Source organism: Eriocheir sinensis, chromosome 25 (assembly GCF_024679095.1).
Source record: "Eriocheir sinensis breed Jianghai 21 chromosome 25, ASM2467909v1, whole genome shotgun sequence".
Lineage (NCBI taxonomy): Eukaryota > Metazoa > Arthropoda > Malacostraca > Decapoda > Varunidae > Eriocheir > Eriocheir sinensis.
The window spans coordinates 5,882,785-5,893,892 of record NC_066533.1 but is presented as its reverse complement, the minus strand read 5'-3'; the positions used below and the strand labels follow the sequence as shown (position 1 = coordinate 5,893,892).

The following is an 11,108-nucleotide window of genomic DNA, read 5'->3' as shown; positions in this document are numbered from 1 at the left end:
ACCTGTCGTCCTCGTCCATGTAGCTATCCAGTCCACTCTTCAAACAAGCTATCGTCCCTGCACTCACTATGTGATTGCTGAGTCTATTCCATTCCCCCACCACCCTATTACTAAACCAATGCTTGCCTATATATCTCCTAAATCTATACTTTTCTAATTTAAAGCCATTACTGCGTGCTCTATCCTGCTGACTAATTCTTAGTACTTTACGTATATCGCTTTTGTTGTAACCCTTGATCCATTTGAATACTTCTATCAGATCTCCTCGCACTCTTCGTCTTTCTAGTAAATGTAAGTTGATATGTTTCAGCCTTTCTTGATAAGGGAGGTTCCTCAGCCCCTGAATCATCTTGGTCATCCTCCTCTGAGCTGATTCTAGCAAGTTGATGTCTATTCTGTAGTGTGGGCACCAAAACTGGACAGCATAATCTAAGTGTGGCCTAACTAATGCTAAATAGAGTCTGAGGAGGACCTCTGCACTCCTGTTGGTTACCGTCCTGTTAATAAAGCCTAATACCCTGTTAGCCCTATTCCTTGCACTTATACATTGCTTCCTTAGTTTTAGGTCAGAGTTCACTAACACTCCCAAATCCCTTTCACACTCTGCTCTACCTATCGCTGTGGAGTCTAAACTATACATGTGTAATGTATTGCGTGTTCCTACACTTAGTACGCTACACTTGGTGATGTTAAAATTCATCTGCCATTCCTCTGACTAAGCTGACAGTTTGTTGAGATCCTCCTGCAGTGCTCTAGCATCCTCCCTTGTCCTAATAGTGCGTCCTATTTTGATGTCATCTGCAAATTTACCTATATCACTAGTTATCCCATTGTTTATGTCATTGATGTAGATAATGAATAAAAGCGGGCCTAAAACTGAACCTTGAGGAACTTGTTCCGCTTACGTTAGTGTTCTGGGTCTTTGTGTGTTTGTTTGCGTGTGTGTTCGTACCTAATTCTATGCCTGGAAAGCTGAACTATCTCACATCTCTCTTTACTCTTTTCTCATCTGTTTTTCTGCTTTTTTGCTTTTTTTCTGTTTGCGTGTGTGTGCATGTGTGTGTGAGACGGTATGAAAATATGTGTGGGGTTATTGAGCTTCTGTTAGCGTCTATTACTATTTTTTGTTGTTTGTGTGTTTGGTGTAATGATTGATGGTTACTCGATGTGTGTGGCTGTAAATCTCTGGGGCGGAACTTGTGGTGGCGTTACAAGCCTACCATTTTGGGGGTTTCAAGGACAACAGGTAACGGGATCACAGCAACGACCCACGGCGAGTGTTGCGGGGAGGCGACCAGACAGACAGACAGACCACCAGTGAGGCGTTCAGTAAGAGGCAATCACAGTGCAACACAGTGGCTTTGTAATCGCCCAATCCAAACTATTCAATCTTTTACGCTCCATAACGGTTAGGTTTTTGATGCTTGGCCTGATATACAAGAGATTTCCCGTGTATGGTTTCCTCAAATTTTTTAACTTAGATATGAACACAAGACACTACACAAGAAATTTTCGAAGTCTTGAGTATTGGTTTGGAGGCTTACTAACCCATCATGGCGAACTGTGAAAGCGCCCCAAAGAGTTCCGGGATAAGCTTTTCCTAAAACAGCCTTCCTTTGTATTTCCTCCTGCCTACGCCTTGACGTTTTTAGGAGGAGAGTATTAAACCCCCCCCTCCATTCGATTTTGGCCCTCTTTCGGCTACTCTATCAACTCTTTACAGAAACAGCGCCAGTGGACATTTTGGCATTATTATTTTCCCCTGAGCCAGTTACTTTCCTGTAAAAAAAATGTCCCTCTTACAAGCTTGGCAATATCTCCTTAATTAATTAAGGAGTCTCGCTGAAGATTAGGTGCAGCGTCAGACTGGCAGTGTTGAGTCGTCCCTAACTAGTCAAGAACAAGCTCATCATAGTTTGTTTCTGCGAGTGTGATTATATAAAGGTTTGTAATATGGGAACATCTTCGTCAGGTCTTTCTTTTATTACGCGCTCTTAAGACTCGTTCCCATGATATATTTTCGCTGTTAAGATACCTTCTCCTGATATGCCTTCGCTATTCAATTTAGACGCGTTCCTTTGATATATTTTCTGACACTACGGGGTAAAATTTTTATCGTATATATACTATTATTCTTATCACCAACACATTACTGATTGGTAATATGACCGGAAAAAATAGGGACGCATCTGTCTACTTTATGGTGTCACGATAAAGGAGTTAAAGATAAAGAACGAAGCTGCTGCCATCTGGTGAGTATTTTTTTATCAGGGTTACTAGCATGGACGGTAATATTGCATGCCGGTATTCCTTTTTCCTTTTTGTACGCAGTGAGAGAAGGAAATATAATAGGAATTCATGTTTCCGTGCAATATGGTGACCAAAAAAAAAAGAAAATGGGGAAGGAAAAGGTTAAATTATTCCCCTTGACCTTTCCCATCCTTTCTTCACGTTTCCCCTTCGCCTCGGTAACAAAGAGAGAAAATAAAATGGAAAGAATCGATCGGAGACTTCAACCCTGACCTTTCCCCGTCCACATTATGGTGTCGTTGCGTCTGGGTAATTTTCCCGTCAACTCTCAGTCCTACTTACCCATCATCATGCCTTGTGTGGTGGTGTTATCAGTGCTCGTGTGGTAGTGGGTGTGGTGGTTAGGTTAGGTTCGTATGGGTTAGGTCTGTTGAGGAGAAGTTAGGTTAGATTAGATTTGGTTTGGTAGTGGGTGTGGTTGTTGTTAACTACCACCACCACCACCATTATCTACCACTACCACCACCACCATCACCACCATCATCTACTACTACTACTACTACTACTACTACTACTACTACTACTACTACTACTACTACTACTACTACTACTACTACTACTACTACTACTACTACTACTACTACTACTACTACTACTACAACTACTACAACTACTACTACTACTACTACTACCACTACTGCTGTTCCTTTCTTCTCCTCAAGCCCCATTTTAGGTCCATCAGTTCCTGCTTAAGAGACGTGTAGAAACTTTACCACAGTTAGGTTGGTGTGTGAACGAAAGAAATAATGGTCTTGTGAATGGTGCAATGTGGATAAACGTTGTCCTTGTCGGCAGGACATCCGTCAGGCTGTCCTTCAGGGCAACAGCAGCCACTGAACAACACTGCTGTTTGGGAGCCGATGTGCTTGTCTGTCAGTCTGTTCATTGTCTGTTAGTGATCCGCCAAGTCGGCGGCCTGTCTGTCTGTCAGTCTGTTCATTGTCTGTTAGTGTTCCGTCAAGTAGGCGGCCTGTCTGTCTGTCAGTCTGTTCATTGTCTGTTAGTAATCCGCCAAGTAGGCAGCCTGTCTGTCTGTCAGTCTGTTCATTGTTTGTTAGTGATCCACCAAGTCGGCGGCCTGTCTGTCTGTCAGTCTGTTCTTTGTCTGTTAGTGATCCGCCAAGTCGGCGTTGTCTGTTCATCCTTTCCACGCGGGCGTCGCGAAGGTTCACCACAAAACTGCCTTCACTTCATCCCGCTACTTCGTGTCCTCCGCCTCGCAGCCACCTTACTGCATCCCCTCCCCCCCTCCTCCTCCAGCGCCGTCTGCAGCACCTCCCGCAGCACGGCAAGGCCGGGACGGGCGTCAGGGTCGCAGCTGAAGGCGCGCTCCAGCCAGTCCTCGACGGGGGCCAGCGAGGGGCGGCGCTCCACGTGGCCCAGCACCTCCTGCATGAGGAAGGCCAGCCTGTAGGCGTCGCTGGCCTCGCCGCACGGCCCTGTGCCGAGCAGCAGTTCCGGGGCCAGCCACGGGTACTTGGCCGTGCTCGTGCAGGGCTTGTAGAAGCCGCGGGTGCCCACGGAAAACGTCACGCCCAGGTCGATAACGGTGACTTCGAGGCCGCCGCGCCCCTACTGTTCCAGCGCGCACACGTTGTCGGGCTTGACGTCGTTGTGGGCGTAGCCCGCCTCGCCCATGGCCTGCAGCGTGCGGGCGGCCTGCAGGAAGACGCGGAGGGCGGTGGCGGCGGAGCGAGGCGTCGCCGTTAAGTAATCCTCGAGGGTGGCGCCGGCGAAGAGACTCACGAGTTGGCGCGTCTTGACGCAGACCCGGACCAGTCGCTGCAGGCCAGGCACGCGGCGCAGCTTCCTCAGCGTGGCGGTCTCGTGCACCAGCCACTGCAGGAGCCTCTTGTGGAAGGTCTTCAGCACTAGCTCCTGCCCCGTGCGAGGGTCACGGCCCTTCACGCACCTTCCCTACGAGCCTTTGCCGAGATAGTTCCTCCTATGGCCGCGCAGCGCCTTCACCTCACAGCGGGTCAGCACGGGCACGCCAACAGACTCCAGCCTCCCCCTCGCCCGCTGCTGCTCCAAGGAGAGCCTGCGGCAGCGCCAGTAGAAGCGGTGGTGTGGTGGGGAGCGCTGCGGCGGCCGGCCGCTGCCTGCCGACGAGGTTTTCCGCGTCTCGGCAGACGCCGGTTAACGCGTCAGGTTCTCGAAGTGCTTGGTCTTGTTCACCTTGAGCCTTGAGCCAGGCGCTCAGCCTCGGCCTCCTCCTCGGTGGGGTGGGCTGCGGCGATGGCGATGGTGGTCTCTTTCTTGAGGTATGAGCAGAACATTTCACTTTGTTCTGTGACGCGGCAACTCGCTCGTCGGGACGTGTGTCCTGCCTGGGGCTGACGTGCTGCTGCTTCGCCACTTTGCCTTTCTTGCTGACGGGGAGGGAGTCCGCGGCGGCGTCGTGCGAGCCGCGGAGTCTCTTGATGTTGGTGTTTGTGTTGGCGAAGGGCTCCGCGGCGGCGTGTGAGCCGCGAAGTCTCTTAGTGTTGGTGTTGGCGAAGGGCTCCGCGGCGGCGTGTGAGCCGCGAAGTCTCTTGGTGTTGGTGTTGGCGAAGGGCTCCGCGGCGGCGTGTGAGCCGCGAAGTCTCTTGGTGTTGGTGTTGGCGAAGGGCTCCGCGGCGGCGTGTGAGCCGCGAAGTCTCTTGGTGTTGGTGTTGGTGAAGGGCTCCGCGGTGGTGTGTGAGCCGCGGAGTCTCTTTGTGGTGTTGGTGTCCGCGGCGGCGGCGTGTGAGCCGCGAAGTCTCTTGGTGGTGGTGTTGGCGAAGGGCTCCGCGGCGGCGTGTGAGCCGCGAAGTCTCTTGGTGGTGGTGTTGGCGAAGGGCTCCGCGGCGGCGTGTGAGCCGCGAAGTCTCTTGGTGGTGGTGAGCGGCGTGTGAGCCGCGAAGTCTCTTGGTGGTGGTGTTGGCGAAGGGCTCCGCGGCGGCGTGTGAGCCGCGAAGTCTCTTGGTGTTAGTGTTGGTGAAGGGCTCCTTGGTGGTGTGTGAGCCGTGGAGTCTCTTGGTGGTGTTGATGGTGTTGGTGTTGGTGTTGGTGAAGGGCTCCTTGGTGGTGTGTGAGCTGCGGAGTCTCTTGGTGGTGTTGATGGTGTTGGTGTTGGTGTTGGTGAAGGGCTCCTTGGTGGTGTGTGAGCCACGGAGTCTCTTGGTGGTGGTGTTGGTGGTGGTGTTGGTGTTGGTGAAGGGCTCCGCGGTGGTGTGTGAGCCGCGGAGTCTCTTGGTGTTGGTGTTGGTGAAGGGCTCCGCGGTGGTGTGTGAGCCGCGGAGTCTCTTGGTGGTGTTGGTGTTGGTGGTGGTGGTGTCGCCGGAGTGATCGGCGTCGTCGTGAGAGCCCCAGAGTTTTCGCTTCCGTTGCATCCGCGTCTCGGACGAGGAGATCGTGCTGCTGGTCTTGGGGCTCTTGGCCATTGCTGTGTCTGTGTCGGTGGTGTCTGGCACCTGCAGTCTTAGGGCGCAGCTCCGGGGTATCACCTTCGTTTCAGGCGGTCCAATCCAATCCAATCACCGGAGCTTGAAGGCAGGACGGCAACACGCCGAACACAGATCTAGATGGCAGGTCACGCGACACTCGGGCACTTCCGAGTCTTTGGCTCCCTACCACCTCCACCCTTCCCTCATGCCTCGCTTGCCAACCCTACCCCCCCCCCCCACCACAACCGCTAAAAATATGATTCAGTGACTGCTTTATATATATATATATATATATCTATATATATATATATAAATATATATATATATATATATATATATATATATATATATATATATATATATATATATATATATATAGTGTTACGAATGTGCTGTATGTGATTGAGTGTATGTGTAATGTGATGAAATTGTAGCATGATGCAATGTTAGCTCAGCATGGTGCAACTCTACTTGTTAGGACAAGAGAGACAGAGGGGAGCCCGGGGCAACCGGCCGCCGGGCAGGAGGTTCTGAGTCGGCATTGGGGCAGTTGCGAGCAAGGGTGGCGTGTCTGACTTAGAGAGTGTTGAGCGGTGTGCTCCGCTCGCGAGCTGTGTGCATCCGGTGTGCGTGTCTGCCGTGCCCCTGTACTGTGCCTTATTAACTGTTCTGTGCCCTTGAAAGTTGCTGTACTGTGTGAGGAACCTGTCATTAAACTAGAACTTAGTGTTGAACGTGTATCCTTTGTGCCCTGCCTCGTTCCCTCACCCCTCGGTGTTCTGTGTGGGCCGCTGTGAGTGACTGGTGCCCGTGTGGTTGTTCTGGGGATCACGCCGCCTGCCTGCCCGTGGATGTGTGTAGTATATATATATATATATATATATATATATATATATATATATATATATATATATATATATATATATATATATATATATATACACACACACACACACACACACACACACACACACAGAGAGAGAGAGAGAGAGAGAGAGAGAGAGAGAGAGAGAGAGAGAGAGAGAGAGAGAGAGAGAGAGAGAGAGAGAGAGAGAGAGAGAGAGGCGGGTGGGGGGGGGAGTTGTCGTTAGGAAGGAAGGGGAAGTGTATAACTAAGGAAACATTTATTGGATGGGAAGGGGGTGGAAGGCGGGGTGGGGGATGATAGTAATGGGGGTCATTGGAATGGGGTGCGATTTTCTGTCGCAGATTCGCTTATTTGAGTCTTATATTTTGGTCTCGTTACTTTTCTCCACACTGTTGCTTCTACTGACTGCCGCGTTTCTTTCCGTCCCTTGCTGTTTATTTTGCGTGCGTGTGTGTGTTACTTTTCTTTCCCTCACTTATCTTGATGTTATTTGTGCGTTTTCTTATTTAGCGTCGTTAATTTGACTCAGTTCTGGTCTTTTGTTACTTTTCTTCACTCTTGCTTCCGTTCACTGTCTCCTTCCTGTCCGTCTCACGTTTTACCTGTGTTTTATTACCTTGTACGTATTCTGCGTTTTTGTTTAGTGTATATTTTCATTCTGAATTTTAAAGAAATGCTAGTTTTTGGACCATTTTGTTAAATAGAGATTGATGCGTTTTTATTGTAAGTTGTGGTCAATAAATATCTATCTATCTATCTATCTGTGCTCAGGTGACGGACCGACGGAAGAGCGACAACACCGCCCTCGGGACACCTCATGGATGGACAGAACTCAGGTCATCACCACCACCGTCTTCGTCACCACCACACTCTTCACCAACGAGCCACAGCTGCCCTCCGCCAGCGTCACCACCCCTCCGGTCCTTAACACCGCCGCCATCACGAACGAGTTACCAGAGATAGTCACCGGGAGCAAACGGGGAACCAGGAACTTCACGCAGGCCGCCACTGTTGCATCTAGTCACCCAGTGAACACGACGCGCCACCCCCACAGCCTCCACAACCCTTACGACTCCATCCAGAACGACCAGGCGACTTCAGGAGGCGGAGGAACATGGACGGAGAGGGTTACAGTGACGAGAACGACGACTACGACCCCGCCCACTCTTCTGGCCTCCCTCCCCACCACGCAACCACCGCCCTGCCTCACCACCACCATGACCACGACCCTCACCACCACCAAAGTCCCCTCGCAACCCCAGCTCTCCACCACCACCACCTCGACCAGCACTTACGACCTGACGGATTTGGTGAGGTCATCCATCGAGTACCCGGGTCCTTCTGCAACGTTCACGGCCCACCAGCCCACGCCCTGCCTCTCCTCCGCCCCCTCCCCCGCCACCTCCGCCCCCGCCCCCGCCACTACCCTTACCCACGCCCCTTCCTCCCCCAGTGAAGTGTACATTACCGCCCTTGGAAATCCTGCAGGAGGGGATGAAGGAAGTACAACACCGGAGTTACCGAGTCCTACACCCACGGAAGAGGAGGAGGAGGAGACTGATGATCCTTCCTCCCTCACCACCACTCCCTTCTTCTCCCCCTCCCCCCCTCTCCCCTTCCCTCGACCTTGTGTCTCTTGCTCGAAAAACTCCTCAATGTCTTCAGCTCGTGATAACGATACTGATACCACCACCACCACTGACACCACCACGACTGACACCACCACGACTGACACCACTACCACCACTGACACCACCATCCTCACCACTACAGACATCACCACCACTACCACTGACATCACCACTCCCACCACCGATATCGACACTACAACCGAAACCACCACCACCACCACTGACCAACCCGAAACCACCACTACCATCACCACCACCGGTCTCACCACCACCACTGACAACACCACCCCTGATGTTAGAGACGAAGAAACCACTGCCACCACCACTATCACCACCACTACCAATGACAGTACCACTGACATCACCACTGCTACCACTGATAACACCTCCATCACCACGACTGACACCACTCTCACCACCACAGACATCACCACCACCACCGATATCACCACTGACTCAGATGCTTCAGGAATAGCTGGATCAACCACTGACATCACCACCACCACCACTGACATCACCACCACTACTGACATCACCACCACCGCTGACATCACCACCACCACCACTGACATCACCACCACTACTGACATCACCACCACCACTGACATCACCACCACTACTGACATCACCACCACCACTGACATCACCGCCACTACTGACATCACCACCACTACTGACATCACCACCACCACTGACATCACCACCCCTGATATCACCACCACAACTGACATCACCACCACTACTGACATCACCACCCCTGATATCACCACCACTACTGACATCACCACCACTACTGACATCACCAGCACCAACAATGACATCACCACCACCACTGACACCACCACGGCTACTGACCCTAGTACCACTCCAGCGCTTACAGACACCACCTTCATCACCACTGACGTCCCTACGCTCCTTACCCTCCCTGATACCACCACTTCATCACCAGACATCACCACTGCTACTACTGACATCACCACTAACCCAACTGACGCCACCACCACTGAGACCACCACTAACCCGCTAAGTACCACCACCACCGACATCACCACCACCACGGACACCACAGCTGGCTTTCTCAACACCACGACTGACATACCGGACACCACCACCGCCACACTCCAAGACACCACAACCACTGACCCCACCACCACCATACCCACCACCCTCACCACCATACCAGACACCACCACTGACACTACCCTCACCACCATCACTACCACTGCGCCAGACATCACCACCATCACCACCACTGACGCCACCACCACCACCATAGAGGAGTGTGTAGGGGGGGAGGGGGAGGCGGGTAACACCACCAGGCGCCCGTGCGTCACCGCGGGCATGGAGGTGGACGCGGTGGACCCCTCGCCCGCCACCGCTGCGGAGGAGGAGGACGGGCGGGGCTCGGAGGACACCACTACGCAGACTGACGCCTCTACTGCCACCACCGACACGCCCACCACCACCACCACCATGGGGGACGAGGGCCTCACCACCCCCACCCCCACCCCCACAGATGACGATGGTGACGATGGTGATGAACACCTCGCCACTGACTCTGTGCTTACCACCACCACTGCTTACTTCTTTCTTCCTGACGGTGTTGACGGTGGTGAAGTCACCACCTACACCCCGTCCACCACCTCCACCGCCTGGGCCTTGACGACAGAGCCGGCCCCGGGGGTGGACGGCGTCCCCCTCACTACCACCGAGCAGGCAGAGACCGAGGCGACAGACGCCGCCACCGAGGCATCGCTCTGCGGGTCATGTGCCGCGAGGAGAACCAGCCCGGCGCCCACCACGCCCGCCGAGGCGTCGTCACCATGCCGTTGCGCCTCCCGCCGTCCCTCTGCCGAAGACGCCGCCGACAGCAGCACGACTCTGCTACCCGACGCCGCGCCCACCACCCTGACCACCGTGCCGCACGACACCACGGCCACCACTCTGGTCACCAAACTGCAACCCCCCTCCTCGCGCCCCCCGAAGCCCCCCAGCACCACCACGCTGCCCGTAGTGCACACCACGGCGGAGACCGTCGTGCCGAGCACCTCCGCGGGGCCGCCCACCAAGGAGACACCGATGGGCCAGCCCAGCGCGCCCAGCCCCAGCAATAACGCCACGGTGCCCCTGGACCAGCGCTACTGGGTGCGGACGGTGCTGGAGGGCCCGCCACGCGTGGGGGAACCCCACCAGTACTGGAGCACCATGGAGACGGCGCTCACCACCGTGTTCGAGCTGGCCTACCAGCGGACCGCAGCGCGCCGCCTGGGCCTCGTGGACTCCAAGGGCAACCCCATCATCACCCCCGCCCCCCCGCCCACCCCGACCCCCACCACTAACCCCTACGAAAACTACACCACCATCATCGCCAGGGTGCCCCGCAGCGACCTCCGACCCACGCCTCCTACTGCCCACCTGCGCCGCCACCGCCAGGCCCTGCTCGTGCCCCTCGCCTACACCCTCACGGACAAGAGTGAGGCCGCCGCGCCCACCAAGACCCATCCACGAGGAAAGCGACGCGTTGGCCAGCCGGCTCCCCGGGGCGAGCGCGAGGCGCCACCCACAATGAACCCTGAAGTCATCCGCCTGCTGGGCCGACGCGCGGCTGAGCCGGCGGTGGTGGTTCGGCTGCAGAACGTGACGCACGACAACGTGACGGGCACGACAGAGCTAGTGTACACCGTGTTCGAGGGCTCCGAGCCCGTGCTGGCGCGGGACGCCGTGACGGTGGCGGAGGAGGTGAACGACATGGAGGTGGCGGTGATGCTGGACCAGGTGGTGCTGGTCAAGGCCGAAGGTGAGAGAGAGAGAGAGAGAGAGAGAGAGAGAGAGAGAGAGAGAGAGAGAGAGAGAGAGAGAGAGAGAGAGAGAGAGAGAGAGAGAGAGAGAGAG

General features: G+C 54.2%; 1 protein-coding gene across 1 annotated transcript in view; it reads left to right on the top strand.

Annotated features, from left to right (window-relative positions):
• The window catches only part of LOC127003621 (mucin-2-like), a 60,715-nt gene that overhangs the window by 28,301 nt on the left and 21,306 nt on the right, over window positions 1–11,108 (top strand). Inside the window, exon 3 of the mRNA XM_050870528.1 lies at window positions 7,357–11,013. Coding sequence (XP_050726485.1) covers window positions 7,357–11,013 — 3,657 coding nt within the window. The remainder of the gene's footprint in view (window positions 1–7,356; window positions 11,014–11,108) is intronic.